Consider the following 20703-nt stretch of genomic DNA (forward strand, 5'->3'; position numbering starts at 1 on the left):
TGCCACATTAACTAAACTGCAGGGTACAAACCTTAGTAGGCCCGAGAACCAGGAACAGGTCTTGCAATGGCTGTCAGAGAACGCTTACAGCACATTGTCCAGCAGCCAGTCAGACTCTGCCTCCTCTCCTCCTATTACCCAACAGTCTTGTCTTCCTTCCTCCCAAAATTCCGAAGCTTTACAGAACAATAACCCAAACTGTCCCTGCTCCCCAGAGCTGTTCTCCGCTCCTTTCATTGTCCCTCAACCTGCCTCTCCACGTCACGATTCCACGAACCTAACAGAGGAGCATCTGTGTCCAGATGCTCAAACACTAGAGTCTCCTCCATCTCTGTTCGATTTGGTGGTGGATGACCAGCAACCCACCCTCATCGACGATGATGTGACGCAGTTGCCGTCAGGGCATCCAGTTGACCGGCGCATTGTGCGGGAGGAGGAGATGAGACAGGAGTTGGAAGAGGAAGTGGTGGATGATGAGGACACTGACCCGACCTGGACAGGGGGGATGTCAAGCGGGGAAAGTAGTGTGGATGTTGAGGCAGGTGCAGCACCAAAAAGGGTAGCTAGAGGCAGAGGCAGAGGTCAGCAGCTTAGGCGAAGCCAGGCCACACCCGGAATCTCCCAAGATGTTCCAGTTCGTACCCAGCCCCGAAAAACTCCCACCTCGAGGGCACGTTTCTCGAAGGTGTGGAGTTTTTTCAAGGAATGCGCCGAGGACAGATATAGTGTTGTCTGCACAATTTGCCTCTCGAAATTGATTAGGGGCTCTGAGAAGAGCAACCTGTCCACCACTTCAATGCGCCGTCATTTGGAATCCAAGCACTGGAATCAGTGGCAGGCAGCAACGGCAGGACAAAGGCCGCCTGCCGTTCACGCCACTGCCACTGCCTCTGCCTCTGCCACTGCCACTGCTGACTGTGCTGGCGATGCACTCCAGAGGACGAGCCAGGACACCACTTCATCTGCCTCCGCCACTTTGTTGACTTCTACCTCATCCTCCCCTGGTCCTGTCTTATCTCCTTCTCCTGCACCATCAAAGGCACCATCAGGCGTTTCTTTACAACAACCCACCATCTCTCAGACATTGGAGCGGCGGCAGAAATACACTGCTAACCACCCACACGCGCAAGCCTTGAACGCCAACATCGCTAAACTGCTGGCCCAGGAGATGTTGGCGTTCCGGCTTGTTGAAACTCCCGCCTTCCTGGACCTGATGGCAACTGCGGCACCTCGCTATGCCGTCCCTAGCCGTCACTACTTCTCCCGGTGTGCCGTCCCCGCCTTGCACCAGCACGTGTCACTCAACATCAGGCGGGCCCTTAGTTCCGCGCTTTGCACAAAGGTCCACTTGACCACCGACGCGTGGACAAGTGCATGCGGACAGGGACGCTACATTTCACTGACGGCACACTGGGTGAATGTAGTTGAGGCTGGGACTGCTTCCCAAACTGGCCCGGTGTACCTCGTCTCCCCGCCTAACATTCCTGGCAGGGACACGAGAAGAACACCCCCCTCCTCCTCCTCCTCTACCGCCTCCTCCTCCGCCACCGCCTCCTCCTCCGCCACCGCCTCCTCCTCCGCTGTTAGATTGACCCCAGCTACGAGTTGGAAACGTTGCAGCACTGGCGTTGGTAGACGTCAGCAGGCTGTGCTGAAGCTGATCAGCTTGGGGGACAGACAGCACACTGCCTCCGAGGTGAGGGATGCCCTCCTCGATGAGACGGCAATATGGTTTGAGCCGCTGCACCTGGGCCCAGGCATGGTCGTTTGTGATAACGGCCGGAACCTGGTAGCAGCTCTGGAGCTTGCCGGACTCCAACATGTTCCATGCCTGGCCCACGTCTTCAACCTAGTGGTGCAACGTTTCCTAAAGAGCTACCCCAATGTTCCAGAGCTACTGGTGAAAGTGCGGCGCATGTGCGCCCACTTTCGCAAGTCGACAGTAGCCGCTGCTAGCTTAAAATCTCTCCAGCAACGCCTGCATGTGCCACAACACCGGCTTTTGTGCGACGTCCCCACACGCTGGAACTCAACGTTTCAGATGTTGAATAGAGTGGTTGAGCAGCAGAGACCTTTGATGGAATACCAGCTACAAAACCCTAGGGTGCCACAAAGTCAGCTGCCTCAGTTTCACATCCATGAGTGGCCATGGATGAGAGACCTTTGTGACATCCTACGGGTCTTTGAGGAGTCCACAAGGAGGGTGAGCTCTGAGGATGCGATGGTGAGCCTTACAATCCCGCTCTTGTGTGTTCTGAGAGAATCCCTGATTGACATCAGGGATAACTCAGATCACACAGAGGAGTTAGGGATAGCATCCGATCCGTCACAGCTGGAGAGTAGGTCCACACATCTGTCCGCTTCACTGCGTTTAATGGAGGAGGAGGAGGAGGAGGAGGAGGAAGAAGAGTTGTCCGATGATGTGATGGTGATACAGGAGGCTTCCGGGCAACTTCGAATCGTCCCATTGTTGCAGCGCGGATGGGTAGACATGGAGGATGAGGAGGAAATGGAGATTGAACTTTCCGGTGGGGCCAGAGGAGTCATGCCAACTAACACTGTGGCAGACATGGCTGAGTTCATGTTGGGGTGCTTTACAACCGACAAGCGTATTGTCAAAATCATGGAGGACAACCAGTACTGGATCTTTGCTATCCTTGACCCCCGGTATAAAAACAACATCTCGTCTTTTATTCCGGTAGAGGGGAGGGCCAATCGCATCAATGCTTGCCACAGGCAATTGGTGCAGAATATGATGGAGATGTTTCCAGCATGTGACGTTGGCGGCAGGGAGGGCAGTTCCTCCAGTAGGCAACCAAGTTCTCACCGGTCCACACAAACGAGGGGCACACTGTCTAAGGTCTGGGACACCTTGATGGCACCCCCTCGCCAAAGTGCCGCCACGGAGGGTCCTAGTGTCACCAGGCGTGAGAAGTATAGGCGCATGTTGCGGGAATACCTTTCCGACCACAGCCCTGTCCTCTCCGACCCCTCTGCGCCCTACACGTATTGGGTGTCGAAGTTGGACCTGTGGCTTGAACTTGCCCTATATGCCTTGGAGGTGCTGTCCTGTCCTGCCGCCAGCGTCCTATCTGAGAGGGTGTTCAGTGCAGCCGGTGGCATCATCACTGACAAGCGCACCCGTCTGTCAGCTGAGAGTGCCGACCGGCTCACTTTGATAAAAATGAACCACCACTGGATAGAGCCTTCATTTTTGTGCCCACCTGTGTAAAGCACCCCAACATGAAACTCCATGTCTGTACTCAACCTCTCCAATTCCTCCGCATCCTCATACTCATCCACCATAAGCGTTGCACAATTCTGCTAATACTAGGCTCCCTCCAACATGATTTCCCCCAACTCTGCTGGTTAGAGGCTCCCTCCACCCTGATTTCCACCAACTCTGCTGGTTAGAGGCTCCCTCCACCCTGCTTTCCCACAACTCTGCTGGTTAGAGGCTCCTTCCACCATGAATTTGCCCAAACTGGGCTGTTTAGAGGCTCCCTCCACCATGAATTGGTCCAAACTGGGTTTTTTAGAGGCTCCCTCCACCATGAATTGGTCCAAACTGGGCTGGTTAGAGGCTCCCTCCACCATGAATTGGTCCAAACTGGGCTGGTTAGAGGCTCCCTCCACCATGAATTTGCCCAAACTGGGCTGGTTAGAGGCTCCCTCCACAATTAATTGGTCCAAACTGGGCTAATTAGAGGCTCCCTCCACCATGAATTGGTCCAAACTGGGTTTTTTAGAGGCTCCCTCCACCATGAATTTGCCCAAACTGGGCTGTTTAGAGGCTCCCTCCACCATGAATTGGTCCAAACTGGGCTGGTTAGAGGCTCCCTCCACCATGAATTTCCCAAAACTTGGCTGTTTAGAGGCTCCCTCCACCATTAATTGGTCCAAACTGGGCTGGTTAGAGGCTCCCTCCACCATGAATTTGCCCAAACTGGGGTGGTTAGAGGCTCCCTCCACCATTAATTGGTCCAAACTGGGCTGGTTAGAGGCTCCCTCCACAATTAATTGGTCCAAACTGGGCTAATTAGAGGCTCCCTCCACCATGAATTGGTCCAAACTGGGTTTTTTAGAGGCTCCCTCCACCATGAATTTGCCCAAACTGGGCTGTTTAGAGGCTCCCTCCACCATGAATTGGTCCAAACTGGGCTGGTTAGAGGCTCCCTCCACCATGAATTGGTCCAAACTGGGCTGGTTAGAGGCTCCCTCCACCATGAATTTCCCAAAACTTGGCTGTTTAGAGGCTCCCTCCACCATTAATTGGTCCAAACTGGGCTGGTTAGAGGCTCCCTCCACCATGAATTTGCCCAAACTGGGCTGTTTAGAGGCTCCCTCCACCATGAATTTGCCCAAACTGGGCTGGTTAGAGGCTCCCTCCACCATGAATTGGTCCAAACTGGGCTGGTTAGAGGCTCCCTCCACCATGAATTTGCCCAAACTGGGCTGTTTAGAGGCTCCCTCCACCATGAATTTGCCCAAACTGGGCTGGTTAGAGGCTCCCTCCACCATGAATTGGTCCAAACGGGTTTTTAGAGGCTCCCTTCACCATGAATTGGTCCAAACTTGGCTGTTTAGAGGCTCCCTCCACCATGAATTTGCCCAAACTGGGCTGTTTAGAGGCTCCCTCCACCATGAATTGGTCCAAACTGGGCTGGTTAGAGGCTCCCTCCACCATGAATTTCCCAAAACTTGGCTGTTTAGAGGCTCCCTCCACCATTAATTGGTCCAAACTGGGCTGGTTAGAGGCTCCCTCCACCATGAATTTGCCCAAACTGGGCTGTTTAGAGGCTCCCTCCACCATGAATTTGCCCAAACTGGGCTGGTTAGAGGCTCCCTCCACCATGAATTGGTCCAAACTGGGCTGGTTAGAGGCTCCCTCCACAATTAATTGGTCCAAACTGGGCTAATTAGAGGCTCCCTCCACCATGAATTGGTCCAAACTGGGTTTTTTAGAGGCTCCCTCCACCATGAATTTGCCCAAACTGGGCTGTTTAGAGGCTCCCTCCACCATGAATTGGTCCAAACTGGGCTGGTTAGAGGCTCCCTCCACCATGAATTTCCCAAAACTTGGCTGTTTAGAGGCTCCCTCCACCATTAATTGGTCCAAACTGGGCTGGTTAGAGGCTCCCTCCACCATGAATTTGCCCAAACTGGGGTGGTTAGAGGCTCCCTCCACCATTAATTGGTCCAAACTGGGCTGGTTAGAGGCTCCCTCCACAATTAATTGGTCCAAACTGGGCTAATTAGAGGCTCCCTCCACCATGAATTGGTCCAAACTGGGTTTTTTAGAGGCTCCCTCCACCATGAATTTGCCCAAACTGGGCTGTTTAGAGGCTCCCTCCACCATGAATTGGTCCAAACTGGGCTGGTTAGAGGCTCCCTCCACCATGAATTGGTCCAAACTGGGCTGGTTAGAGGCTCCCTCCACCATGAATTTCCCAAAACTTGGCTGTTTAGAGGCTCCCTCCACCATTAATTGGTCCAAACTGGGCTGGTTAGAGGCTCCCTCCACCATGAATTTGCCCAAACTGGGCTGTTTAGAGGCTCCCTCCACCATGAATTTGCCCAAACTGGGCTGGTTAGAGGCTCCCTCCACCATGAATTGGTCCAAACTGGGCTGGTTAGAGGCTCCCTCCACCATGAATTTGCCCAAACTGGGCTGTTTAGAGGCTCCCTCCACCATGAATTTGCCCAAACTGGGCTGGTTAGAGGCTCCCTCCACCATGAATTGGTCCAAACGGGTTTTTAGAGGCTCCCTTCACCATGAATTGGTCCAAACTTGGCTGTTTAGAGGCTCCCTCCACCATGAATTTGCCCAAACTGGGCTGTTTAGAGGCTCCCTCCACCATGAATTGGTCCAAACTGGGCTGGTTAGAGGCTCCCTCCACCATGAATTTCCCAAAACTTGGCTGTTTAGAGGCTCCCTCCACCATTAATTGGTCCAAACTGGGCTGGTTAGAGGCTCCCTCCACCATGAATTTGCCCAAACTGGGCTGTTTAGAGGCTCCCTCCACCATGAATTTGCCCAAACTGGGCTGGTTAGAGGCTCCCTCCACCATGAATTGGTCCAAACTGGGCTGGTTAGAGGCTCCCTCCACCATGAATTTGCCCAAACTGGGCTGTTTAGAGGCTCCCTCCACCATGAATTTGCCCAAACTGGGCTGGTTAGAGGCTCCCTCCACCATTAATTGGTCCAAACTGGGCTGGTTAGAGGCTCCCTCCACCATGAATTTGCCCAAACTGGGCTGTTTAGAGGCTCCCTCCACCATGAATTTGCCCAAACTGGGCTGGTTAGAGGCTCCCTCCACCATGAATTGGTCCAAACTGGGCTGGTTAGAGGCTCCCTCCACCATGAATTTGCCCAAACTGGGCTGTTTAGAGGCTCCCTCCACCATGAATTTGCCCAAACTGGGCTGGTTAGAGGCTCCCTCCACCATGAATTGGTCCAAACGGGTTTTTAGAGGCTCCCTTCACCATGAATTGGTCCAAACTTGGCTGGTTAGAGGCTCCCTCCACCATGAATTTGCCCAAACTGGGCTGTTTAGAGGCTCCCTCCACCATGAATTGGTCCAAACTGGGCTGGTTAGAGGCTCCCTCCACCATGAATTTCCCAAAACTTGGCTGTTTAGAGGCTCCCTCCACCATTAATTGGTCCAAACTGGGCTGGTTAGAGGCTCCCTCCACCATGAATTTGCCCAAACTGGGGTGGTTAGAGGCTCCCTCCACCATTAATTGGTCCAAACTGGGCTGGTTAGAGGCTCCCTCCACAATTAATTGGTCCAAACTGGGCTAATTAGAGGCTCCCTCCACCATGAATTGGTCCAAACTGGGTTTTTTAGAGGCTCCCTCCACCATGAATTTGCCCAAACTGGGCTGTTTAGAGGCTCCCTCCACCATGAATTGGTCCAAACTGGGCTGGTTAGAGGCTCCCTCCACCATGAATTGGTCCAAACTGGGCTGGTTAGAGGCTCCCTCCACCATGAATTTCCCAAAACTTGGCTGTTTAGAGGCTCCCTCCACCATTAATTGGTCCAAACTGGGCTGGTTAGAGGCTCCCTCCACCATGAATTTGCCCAAACTGGGCTGTTTAGAGGCTCCCTCCACCATGAATTTGCCCAAACTGGGCTGGTTAGAGGCTCCCTCCACCATGAATTGGTCCAAACTGGGCTGGTTAGAGGCTCCCTCCACCATGAATTTGCCCAAACTGGGCTGTTTAGAGGCTCCCTCCACCATGAATTTGCCCAAACTGGGCTGGTTAGAGGCTCCCTCCACCATGAATTGGTCCAAACTGGGCTGGTTAGAGGCTCCCTCCACCATGAATTTGCCCAAACTGGGCTGTTTAGAGGCTCCCTCCACCATGAATTTGCCCAAACTGGGCTGGTTAGAGGCTCCCTCCACCATGAATTGGTCCAAACGGGTTTTTAGAGGCTCCCTTCACCATGAATTGGTCCAAACTTGGCTGTTTAGAGGCTCCCTCCACCATGAATTGGTCCAAACTGGGGTGGTTAGAGGCTCCCTCCACCATGAATTTGCCCAAACTGGGCTGTTTAGAGGCTCCCTCCACCATGAATTGGTCCAAACTGGGTTTTTTAGAGGCTCCCTCCACCATGAATTGGTCCAAACTGGGCTGGTTAGAGGCTCCCTCCACCATGAATTGGTCCAAACTGGGGTGGTTAGAGGCTCCCTCCACCATTAATTGGTCCAAACTGGGCTGGTTAGAGGCTCCCTCCACCATTAATTGGTCCAAACTGGGCTGGTTAGAGGCTCCCTCCACCATGAATTTGCCCAAACTGGGCTGGTTAGAGGCTCCCTCCACCATGAATTGGTCCAAACTGGGGTTTTTAGAGGCTCCCTCCACCATGAATTGGTCCAAACTGGGGTTTTTAGAGTCTCCCTCCACCATGAATTGGTCCAAACTGGGGTTTTTAGAGGCTCCCTCCACCATGAATTTGCCCAAACTCTGCTGGTTAGAGGCTCAATCCACCCTGATTTTCAAAACAAATGTTGGTGCCAACCTCAACTTACTACAAGGGCCAAATTCACTGCTGGTGACAAGCTCTCCTCACTGCAAGTGCCAAATACACATGTTTCAAGGTGTTTTCCTACTGTCAGAGAGGTGGTATTGAGTGTGTAAAGTGTGTAGTTGTTAGGCTGTGATGTTGGGGTAATAGAGGGTCTTTGGTGTGTTAGATGCCCCCAGACATGCTTCCCCTGCTGTCCCAGTGTGATTCCAGAGGTGTTGGCATCATTTCCTGGGGTGTCATAGTGGACTTGGTGACCCTCCAGACACGGATTTGGGTTTCCCCCTTAACGAGTATCTGTTCCCCATAGACTATAATGGGGTTCGAAACCCGTTCGAACACACGAACATTGAGCGGCTGTTCGAATCGAATTTCGAACCTCGAACATTTTAGTGTTCGCTCATCTCTAATAATATATACTGATAACCAGACATGGCACTAAGTTACTGAGTCTCCGCTTCCCATACCACATCACACTGAATCCTCATGTGATTGTCATATTTCATGTTTGTGGCCAAGTGCCTTATGATATTGCGGTGTCTATGTCTATTATTTTCCCAAGCAGCTTTATGTTATTTGCTTTGCAGCCTTTATTGACTAGGCAGGAAGTGAGATCAGACCTGAGATCTGCACTAATGTATCGGTGACAGCTGTCATGTATTGTATGTGTATGTGCGCCATGAACCTGCTGTACATGTCTGCTTGTCACATGATATGGCACTTCTGGCAAAGGTTCTGTTAATATATTGAGTTGTCTATTGTGCCCAAAACTGGATTACAACCATTGTCGTGTTTTAGACACTTTTTTTGTGGCTCGCTAGAAAACGAAGGGTGGCTCAGTGGAAAAGTTGCATGGATTAGCAAAAAGATTGAAGTTAAGGGGAGTCTGTCATCAGAATCAAGCATATCACCCCAGCCCTGCAGATAGATAGGTTAGTGTCACCAGAACCAGTATATTACCCCAGCCCTGAAGATAGATAGGTTAGTGTCACCAGAGCCAGCACATCACCCCAGCCCTGCAGATAGATAGGTTACTGTCACCAGAACCAGCATATCACCTCAGCCCTGCAGATAGATAGGTTACTGTCACCAGAACCAGCATATCACCCCAGCCCTGCAGATAGATAGGTTAGTGTCACCAGAGCCAGCACATCACCCCAGACCTGCAGATAGATAGGTTAGTGTCACCAGAACCAGCATATCACCCCAGCCCTGCAGATAGATAGGTTAGTGTCACCAGAACCAGCATATCACCCCAGCCCTGCAGATAGATAGGTTAGTGTCACCAGAACCAGCATATCACCCCAGCCCTGCAGATAGATAGGTTAGTGTCACCAGAACCAGCATATCACCTCAGCCCTGCAGATAGATAGGTTAGTGTTACATTGGAGAGCTGAACAAGCTGGGTATGGCTCAGGGCTAGGAGTATGTATATGTTTGCCTGCACATTCACAGCACTTTTGCCCCTTTATCTTAGCAATTGTTGGGATTCTCAGTACCCAACCTCCACTTCTAAGACGCTAGTATGACATATGAAAAGTTTTGTGACAATGTAATCAAACATTAAATATTTTTATTAATCATATTTTATTCAGGAATTTTTTGCCCCCTCTTGCACAATACACTTAGACATGGAATAAACATATCATTATCGTCTTGGTCTTGTTTCCTGTGTTCAGACTTTTCTTGCTTTTCCAAAATGTTTATTCTTCATATCTATTAGTTTTTGTGACTGTTCAGTTTCAAAGCCGATGACTCTCATGTTACATTGTATCTATTTATCTACTTTATGATTAATCTGAACCATCTAAAAATAAAAGCTAATGTAACACCAAATTCCTGAGGCTTACAAACCCATTATTGCCTTGAACAAAGTGCGAGGATTTACTACTCCTTCATTGTATGTCATGCAGTAAACCAAGTAAAACATTGTTAATCTCACAGCGCTGCAGCAATCCTCGAGGCCTTTGGCACTCATACATGAGAGGAAGGATAGTCTTTACTAGAGATGAGCGAACACTAAAATGTTCGAGGTTCGAAATTCGATTCGAACAGCCGCTCACTGTTCGAGTGTTCGAATGGGTTTCGAACCCCATTATAGTCTATGGGGAACATAAACTCGTTAAGGGGGAAACCCAAATTCGTGTCTGGAGGGTCACCAAGTCCACTATGACACCCCAGGAAATGATACCAACACCCTGGAATGACACTGGGACAGCAGCGGAAGCATGTCTGGGGGCATAAAAGTCACTTTATTTCATGGAAATCCCTGTCAGTTTGCGATTTTCGCAAGCTAACTTTTCCCCATAGAAATGCATTGGCCAATGCTGATTGGCCAGAGTACGGAACTCGACCAATCAGCGCTGGCTCTGCTGGAGGAGGCGGAGTCTAAGATAGCTCCACACCAGTCTCCATTCAGGTCCGACCTTAGACTCCGCTTCCTCCGGCAGAGCCAGCGCTGATTGGCCGAAGGCTGGCCAATGCATTCCTATGCGAATGCAGACTTAGCAGTGCTGAGTCAGTTTTGCTCAACTACACATCTGATGCACACTCGGCACTGCTACATCAGATGTAGCAATCTGATGTAGCAGAGCCGAGGGTGCACTAGAACCCCTGTGCAAACTCAGTTCACGCTAATAGAATGCATTGGCCAGCGCTGATTGGCCAATGCATTCTATTAGCCCGATGAAGTAGAGCTGAATGTGTGTGCTAAGCACACTCATTCAGCACTGCTTCATCACGCCAATACAATGCATTAGCCAGTGCTGATTGGCCAGAGTACGGAATTCGGCCAATCAGCGCTGGCTCTGCTGGAGGAGGCGGAGTCTAAGATCGCTCCACACCAGTCTCCATTCAGGTCCGACCTTAGACTCCGCCTCCTCCGGCAGAGCCAGCGCTGATTGGCCGAAGGCTGGCCAATGCATTCCTATGCGAATGCAGACTTAGCAGTGCTGAGTCAGTTTTGCTCAACTACACATCTGATGCACACTCGGCACTGCTACATCAGATGTAGCAATCTGATGTAGCAGAGCCGAGGGTGCACTAGAACCCCTGTGCAAACTCAGTTCACGCTAATAGAATGCATTGGCCAGCGCTGATTGGCCAATGCATTCTATTAGCCCGATGAAGTAGAGCTGAATGTGTGTGCTTAGCACACACATTCAGCTCTACTTCATCAGGCTAATAGAATACATTGGCCAATCAGCGCTGGCCAATGCATTCTATTAGCTTGATGAAGCAGAGTGTGCACAAGGGTTCAAGCGCACCCTCGGCTCTGATGTAGCAGAGCTGAGGGTGAACAAGGGTTCAAGTGCACCCTCGGCTCTCCTACATCAGAGCCGAGGGTGCGCTTGAACCCTTGTGCAGCCTCGGCTCTGCTACATCAGAGCCGAGGGTGCGCTTGAACCCTTGTGCACACTCTGCTTCATCAAGCTAATAGAATGCATTGGCCAGCACTGATTGGCCAGAGTACGGAATTCGGCCAATCAGCGCTGGCCAATGCATCCCTATGGGAAAAAGTTTATCTCACAAAAATCACAATTACACACCCGATAGAGCCCCAAAAAGTTATTTTTAATAACATTCCCCCCTAAATAAAGGTTATCCCTAGCTATCCCTGCCTGTACAGCTATCCCTGTCTCATAGTCACAAAGTTCACATTCTCATATGACCCGGATTTGAAATCCACTATTCGTCTAAAATGGAGGTCACCTGATTTCGGCAGCCAATGACTTTTTCCAATTTTTTTCAATGCCCCCGGTGTCGTAGTTCCTGTCCCACCTCCCCTGCGCTGTTATTGGTGCAAAAAAGGCGCCAGGGAAGGTGGGAGGGGAATCGAATTTTGGCGCACTTTACCACGTGGTGTTCGATTCGATTCGAACATGGCGAACACCCTGATATCCGATCGAACATGTGTTCGATAGAACACTGTTCGCTCATCTCTAGTCTTTACCTTTATCAAAAAAAATGTTCTTTAGTTTAATGAACAGTAATATCTGTCAACCCCCAAGTGGTAAATGTTAACCTGAAATAATAACATAGACCAAGGGGCTATTGGACATTAAAGAGGGTTTTCAGGAGCGTAATGGCATACCCCACCGACATATGACCATGTCAGGCAATCACTGGTCCTGTATCCAGTCTTTGTAACAAGAACCAAGAATCTGCAGGGCTGGGGTGATATGCTGGTTTTGGTGACACTAACCTATCTATCTGCAGGGCTGGGGTGATATGCTGGTTCTGGTGACACTAACCTATCTATCTGCAGGACTGGGGTGATATGCTGGTTCTGGTGACACTAACCTATCTCTCTGCAGGGTGGGGGTGATATGCTGGTTCTGGTGACAGTAACCTATCTATCTGCAGGACTGGGGTGATATGCTGGTTCTGGTGACACTAACCTATCTATCTGCAGGGCTGGGGTGATATGCTGGTTCCGATGACACTAACCTATCTATCTGCAGGGCTGGGTTGATATACTGGTTCTGGTGACACTAACCTATGTATCTGCAGGGCTGGGGTGATATGCTGGTTCTGGTGACTGTAACCTATCTATCTGCAGGGCTGGGGTGATATGCTGGGGTCTGGTGACACTAACCTATCTATCTGCAGGGCTGGGGTGATATTCTGGTTCTGGTGACATTAACCTATCTATCTGCAGGGCTGGGGTGATATGCTGGCTCTGGTGACACTAACCTATCTATCTGCAGGGCTGGGGTGATATGCTGGTTCTGGTGACACTAACCTATCTATCTGCAGGGCTGGGGTGATATGCTGGCTCTGGTGACACTAACCTATCTATCTGCAGGGCTGGGGTGATATGCTGGTTCTGGTGACACTACCCTATCTATCTGCAGGGCTGGGGTGATATTCTGGTTCTGGTGACACTAACCTATCTATCTGCAGGACTGGGGTGATATGCTGGTTCTGGTGACACTAACCTATCTATCTGCAGGGCTGGGGTGATATGCTGGTTCTGGTGACACTAACCTATCTATCTGCAGGGTGGGGGTGATATGCTGGTTCTGGTGACAGTAACCTATCTATCTGCAGGACTGGGGTGATATGCTGGTTCTGGTGACACTAACCTATCTATCTGCAGGGCTGGAGTGATATGCTGGTTCTGGTGAGACTAACCTATCTATCTGCAGGGCTGGGGTGATATGCTGGTTCCGATGACACTAACCTATCTATCTGCGGGGCTGGGGTGATATGCTGGTTCCGATGACACTAACCTATCTATCTGCAGGGCTGGGTTGATATACTGGTTCTGGTGACACTAACCTATCTATCTGCAGGGCTGGGTTGATATACTGGTTCTGGTGACACTAACCTATCTATCTGCAGGGCTGGGTTGATATACTGGTTCTGGTGACACTAACCTATGTATCTGCAGGGCTGGGGTGATATGCTGGTTCTGGTGACTGTAACCTATCTATCTGCAGGGCTAGGGTGATATGCTGGTTCTGGTGACACTAACCTATCTATCTGCAGGGCTGGGGTGATATGCTGGTTCTGGTGACACTAGCCTATCTATCTGCAGTACTGGAGTGATATGCTGGTTCTGGTGACAGTAACCTATCTATCTGCAGGGCTGGGGTGATATGCTGGTTCTGGTGACAGTAACCTATCTATCTGCAGTACTGGGGTGATATGCTGGTTCTGGTGACACTAACCTATCTATCTGCAGGGCTGGGGTGATATGCTGGTTCTGGTGACACTAACCTATCTATCTGTAGGGCTGGGGTGATATGCTGGTTCTGGTGACACTAGCCTATCTATCTGCAGTACTGGGGTGATATGCTGGTTCTGGTGACACTAGCCTATCTATCTGCAGTACTGGGGTGATATGCTGGTTCTGGTGTATATGCTTCTAAAAAACTTCAACATCATTATAGTAAGAGGATTATCTCACAACTAGATAGTAGAGCATATGGGCACAAAGTCTCCCCCACCCCCAAGACGTCATGGAGCACATAACCCTCCTATGTATTACATGGACAGCAGTTTATCTGATTGATTGACATTTCCCCTAAAATCTTTGACACTTGGTATCAAATATGTCCCAATGTCATTTACAGACTAGATCACATGTCCATACATTCCAAGTCTCCTCGTAGCAATTTATGTACATTATGTCTATCATGCTGGATATTCCATCTGGATCCAGATAGATTTCTGAGAAGATGCCTTTTATAATAAAATCTGACATCTCCATTTCATCTGCTCCTGGTTCCAAGAAGTCTATGTGTATTTCTACTATAATTTTGTCCAGCTGCCTCTTAAAATACTATCTCAAGCTGGCTTCATATTACACGGACAATCCTTCACCAACTGTGTGCCAGGACTGGGACCAGGGGCGATCGGCTGATCACTCCAGGGACCACATTTTGGATTGGGTTGTCTCTAACGGAACGAATTATCCTTTAACCTATTTTCAGAATGTGTATACAGCACATGTATCTGATAGATGGGCAACAAATTTCAAAGTAGAACATTATAGATTGCCATGTCTCTAAATAGAAGGAGATGGGGTGATATGCTGGGTCTTCCTACTATGGGGTTGAGTTCTCCGGCCTTAGGAGATTCTTGTCTTGAGGTGAGATGTTTCCTATACTGTATACTCTCTTGGAGCGTCAGCATCTACTCTTAGAAGCTTTGCAGAATTATACGTCGGGACTTTATAATCTGCAAGCGACAAGTTCTACTTGCGTTCCCTTGTATGTAATCTGGGCCAAATGAAATAGATGTCTCCAACTTAGATAATGTGTGACTTCAGTGGGCGACCTTCATTAATACGATGGAGGATGTCGGAGTTGCACTTGTCCCCTGGTTGGATATGATAGAACAGCCTTGCCCCATCCAATTCAGTGGTCCTGCATTCAGATACCAGACATAACCCGTGAACAGGTCTGTGGTTACTGCTACAAAATACGGTACATTGGACAACCCCGTAAGAACATCAGGGCACTTGTACCATTGCTATTTCTCTAGGACTTATTCCTTATTATTTACTGTCAATTGTACTAACTAGTGTGTGTTTCCCTCTTCAGTCCTACGGGGGTTATGTCACATCCATGGTCCTCGGCCAAGGTACCGGCCTTTTTAAATGTGGGATGGCTGTGGCTCCTGTTTCTAATTGGGAATATTATGGTAAGTAATATATACTGTATGTAAATCACCTACAAAACCTTTTAGATCCCATACACATTATGCAATCTTTGGGATTTATTGCTGATTTACAGATTCTGGATAGGTATTTATCCTGCATGTCAAACTAGGTAGAAAGCAGATGTATATAATAGGTGCATATAACAGGTATACAGTATATTGCAGATGTATATAGCAGGTGTAGACGTTCGGACAGTCACCTTCGGACAGTCCCTCCTAAATATCAGCTAATCCCATAGATATAGAGCACTGGAGAGACCACAAATGGAATACTGTGTTCAATTCTGGAGACCCCATTTACAAATAGACATAGATGAAATGGAACCAGTGTAATGGTGGGCAGCCTAACTGGTGGCGATCATAAGACACATCTTGCAGCCTCAAACTACTCACTAAACATTCTTCTCAACCTCGCCCAAGATAAACAAATATGCCATCTTTGCACTTGTTCACCGACATGATAGCACGTGCTAAGGTTCCCACCATACCTGCCGACAAGGGGAAGTCAGGATTCCACCCATAAACATTAGATGATCAGGTGGTCTCCATGAAATTGGTGGTCTCCGCAGACCTTACTCTAACTTATAGAACCAGAAATACTTTGTTTGGAGTTTTTACTCATCCTCAGTATTAACTCTTTATTCCTTGCAGCATCCATCTATACAGAGCGGTACATGGGACTTCCGACAAAATCAGACAACCTTCAAAATTATCAGGTATCAGGAAATAGTCATTGCAGTGTGTGAGGCTGTGCCATGTCTCCAGATTGTCCGGGTTATGCTGCATGGATCAGATCTTGTGGCTTCCTACGATGTCTTGGCCAGCCAAATTCTGAAAGTGAAATAAAAGTTTGACAACAGTGCTGAAATTGTTACAGATGAAGAATAAAACATTTAGATTCGTGCCTGCATAGAGAGAACCGAGTCACCACTAAGACCACCAGTATAAGTATGTAACTATGGTTTAGTTTTAGCCATATGTTAGTTATACAGGGGTCTTGTAGTGATCCTGTAAGGGCTAGTGAGGCCTACTATGAAGATTATACAGTCGGAGCAGCTGAGCACATTGCACATAGTGTTGTATCTCCTATCTGCATAGAACTGTTGCATTTTTTGGATATGTATAAGGGCTATACACAATTGTCTTCTTATAACATTAGAATTGTTGCTCACCCTATTCTATTAAACAGAGTTGTGTTGCAGTCCCCCTGTGACTTATCGTCTATTTGCAGGATAGGTGACAAGCATTTATTGTTGCGATCTGACTGCTGGGCCCCTCACAATTATGGGAACAAGGGTCCCAGGTAGGGTTGAGCCGATCTTGAGATTTCAGAATCCATTTTAAAAATCCGATTTCCGATCATTTTCCAGATTGTGAAATTTGCTCGATCGCCGATTGGGATCCGATCTTTCCCGATCCCAATCACTCAACCCTAGTCAATGCTTCTCTCTGGGAAAAGTCACTTTTAGGGTTGATCCGATCTTGAGATTTGAAAATCCGGTTTCTGATCATTTTCCAGCCAATCCCGATCGTGAAATTTGCTCGATCGTCGATTGGGATCCGATCTTTCCCGATCCCCATCGCTCAACCCTAGTCCCGGGGGCTTCATTTTAATGGAATAGTAGCTGCTTGAGCATGACCACTGCCGGAACCATTCAGACCTTATGGGATTGCTAGAGATAGCAGCGTTATGTCCTAAGCTACATCTTCATCACTTCCATAGACCATGAATGGAGCAGCAATACAACTGTGGTTTCCCCATTCTGCTAATTTTTATATCTATGTAATAGTTTCCCATCCAGCCTTATCTTGTCACAATTTTATTCCATTTTTATTGTTCCTGAACAAGTGGCCGGGGTCACCGAGTTGGCTCAGACAGTGGAAAAATTGGAATATTCCGATCCAAAGTTTCCAAAGGCAAACGAAAGCGTAGACAGAAAAGCAATTTTATAGTCTTGTATAAGAGCTAATGCTGTCACCAAACACAAGCCTTTTTATATTAGTTGTGCATCAGAAATCACGTCTAATGAATGACTTCTCCTTCCTTTTCAGAATTCGACGGTGATGTCCAGGGCAGAGAATTTCGGGAAGGTAGATTACCTCCTCATTCACGGAACAGCAGATGGTAGGTGCTATCAAGGGCCAATCTGCAGGGTAAACAACAGGGCAGAATCTGAGAATAACTCCGTGTGATAAGCAATAAGCACACTACTTAGTTTCTGATAGACAATCGTACGTGAAAGTGTGTACGTTGTAGCGCTCCGCCAGCCGCGATGATGCTATCATTTCTATCAATAGGCACTTAAGAGCGTCATCTAAGTCTAATGCATTCTGGCCAAACCGTCAAATATTTATCCATTTTTCAGATACGGTCCACAAACATCTCTCATTATCCGTTTCCTCCTAGATAATGTACATTTCCAGCAAGCCGCTCAGATTTCCAAAGCCTTGGTTGACGCACAAGTGGATTTTGAAGCAATGGTAAATTCCCATGTTTTATAGGGTTTGGTGGCAGATTTATCATTTATTACATGCTAGTCAATGATTGTACGGTATGCCATAAAGTAAGAGAATGGTATCAAGATAAAAGGGTTAATAGATTATTTTAGGAAGTGAATGAAGAAAGGAGAAGTGTAAACGCCGTCAATATTTGATGTGACCTTTGCCCGTTGCAAGTACGGTACAGTACAGTAGTTTCTCGGTACAGACAGTTTTTGGCAGAACTGGGCAGGGAGGTTGTTCCCGCCGCCATCTTGGGGAACCAAGCCCAGATCTTCTGTGGATGTAGGCTTGCTCCAATCCGTCTGTCTCTTCGTGTCATCCAAGATAGGCTGGATGATGTTGAGATCAGGGGTTTTTAATGCATATACTAAAACATGTAATAACACACATGTACCAAAAAGGGCTAAAAAAATTGATTGAGTGTCCAACACCTCCCAGGCCACACCAACTACAACCCCACAGTGGTGTCCACCAGAGTACCAGATGGTTGGGAAACATCAGACACACAGCGCACCACAAGTCACAGTAGAACCAGAAACTGGTAATGGTTACAGCAGACCCTCAAGGTAATGGTGCAGATCTAATAAACCAGAAGGCAGCAGCAGGTGGCAGCAGAGAGTCAAAGCGTAGTCGTTCAGTCCGAATCATCAACAAGAGGGTAGCGCAGTACGGAGGGTAATATGGAGGGAAGGACAGGCCGAGTCGGTAACAGGAGCAGTGGAGCAGTACAAAAATGGGCTCAGGAAGCAGAGGTCTAAAGGCAAGCCGGGGTCGTCAACAGGAGCAGACACAGTACACAATCAGGAGGCAAAGGCAGGGTCAGAGGTCAAAGGAAGGGGTCATAAACACAGTCAATTAGATAACAGGAGAAACACTTACTATCAGGAACCAGGAAAGAACACTGAGTAGCCAGTGGTAGTCTGGAGCCAGAGCCATCCTTAAATAGGCTCCGGCCCGCTGCTAGGCCAAAAAAAACGGAAGTCCCCTGTCCGACTCAGGAGGAAACTGGCAACTCCCACAATCACTGCAGAGGTTGCAGCCTGCCTCCTGAAACCCGGAAGCAGGGAACGCGGGAGCGCAGGGAGGAGAGGGCCAAAAACCACAGAGAGGCTCCGGCCCTACTCCTAACAGCTCACCAGCCATGGCAAGGTGAACTCTCTTAGACTATGCACCTATACAACAGAAGGCTAAACCTGGTCATATCCATTACATGCATATTGGCTGCATTAGTTGATTTTAGTGAGACCAGCAGACCACCTACTGTGTTCAGGGCTCCCCCAACGCTCTTCTATGGGCAGATATTGGGACAGAGATAGATCTAGCTGTTGGATTTCAATATGCCTGATATCTTTGTTCTTCCATCAAACATATTGAGATGGTAGCAAAACACTCAAATATAAACCATATGCCCAATACTGTGCAAGCAGAAGTTACATGATACTCTGACCGTGAAAGATATCATGTAATAAACTGCATGCGTACTAAATCATTTCCATATATTTATGTCCTATTACAAACTGTACGTATAACAGGGAGCTTGATAAATTTATTGGATCCCTGGAGGAATTCCCAAATCACAGGATACAATCAGTATACATATGTATACATGTTACAGGGCTGGGGTATCCTTCATAGTCATAATGTAGATAGATCTAGATGCACCAAACATGGCCTCCTGCAGCAGTAACAGGGTTGTTCTTGTACGTATGACATGTATGGAATATATTATTATTATTATTATTATTATTATTATATTATTATTATTATTATTATTATTATTATTATTATTATTATTATTATTTATGCAAATCGTAATTGTTATTGTTATTATGAATATTATTGTGATTATTCATTAATATATATTGATATTAATTATTATTATTATTATTATTTATGATTTTTTTTTATTTTCAGTGGTATACAGACAAAGATCATTCAATTGGCGGATCTGGAAGAAAACATCTATACAATCACATGACTCACTTTTTAAAGAAATGTTTCTCCCTGTCATGAGTTACAGTCACTGAACTCTCAATATATTATATTTTTTTGACAAATGATAATTCACTGCGTGGACGAATCTTGAGGACGCCTTCCCTGTGTCGAATCTGTTTGTATCTCATTTATTATAATCATGTATATAGTACAAAACTACTATTTCTGCTAAATAAATAAACTTTACAGGTGGGTGTAGACTTGCCCTCTCCTTCTTTGTATTATTGTATTGGCCAGCAATCTGAATGACCGCCATGTAAGGGTAAATTCAGACAACTCTCCTATTCCCATTCTCTTCAATACAAGGTTTGGACAGAATCCACCCAAAGATCAGACTGGGCACTTGTTTTTTTCCAGCAGTGGGAAGTGAAGTTTCTGCCTCCTACTGAACTGAATAAGAAGCAGATTTTTTGCTGTGGATTTTGCAGCAACAATTCCATGGCGTGATCTTACCCTAATATTACACATTCATTGCAGTGGCTTCGGCGGGCCTGTCTCAGTTTCCCATTATCAGGCCATTGTTATATTGGAAAATCCCTTTACATGTCCTGGACTTACTTTATCGACTGGAGCATTGAGTTCTGGGGTAGCCCGAGCATTACATTAGGTGCCCGGCCATGTCACCAGATGCCAGTAACAAGATCCCAGTATGATCAAGTTGTCATTGGAGACCCGCTCAATGAGAACAACCCCTTATATAATATAAATGTATGTGCATTATACAGCAAACAAGGCTCAGATGTATATGCACACCTCATTATACATGAGATAGATAGATAGATAGATAGATAGATAGATAGATAGATAGGAGATCGATAGATATATGATAGATAGATAGATAGATAGATAGATAGATAGATAGATAGATAGGAGATAGATAGATATATGATAGATAGATAGATAGATAGATAGATAGATAGATAGATAGATAGGAGATGGTAGGTAGATAGATAGATAGATAGATAGATAGATAGATAGATAGATAGATAGATAGGAGATCGAT

General features: G+C 47.6%; 1 protein-coding gene across 1 annotated transcript in view; it reads left to right on the top strand.

Annotated features, from left to right (window-relative positions):
• LOC142216436 (prolyl endopeptidase FAP-like) overlaps positions 1-19865 on the top strand; it is an 84907-nt gene extending 65042 nt beyond the window's left edge. The window contains exons 22-26 of the mRNA XM_075284247.1: positions 15086-15185; positions 15855-15919; positions 17256-17328; positions 17611-17684; positions 19620-19865. Coding sequence (XP_075140348.1) covers positions 15086-15185; positions 15855-15919; positions 17256-17328; positions 17611-17684; positions 19620-19718 — 411 coding nt within the window. The 3' untranslated portion in view covers positions 19719-19865. The remainder of the gene's footprint in view (positions 1-15085; positions 15186-15854; positions 15920-17255; positions 17329-17610; positions 17685-19619) is intronic.
• The last annotated feature ends 838 nt before the right edge of the window (positions 19866-20703 follow it).

This window comes from Leptodactylus fuscus, chromosome 8, assembly GCF_031893055.1.
Source record: "Leptodactylus fuscus isolate aLepFus1 chromosome 8, aLepFus1.hap2, whole genome shotgun sequence".
NCBI lineage: Eukaryota > Metazoa > Chordata > Amphibia > Anura > Leptodactylidae > Leptodactylus > Leptodactylus fuscus.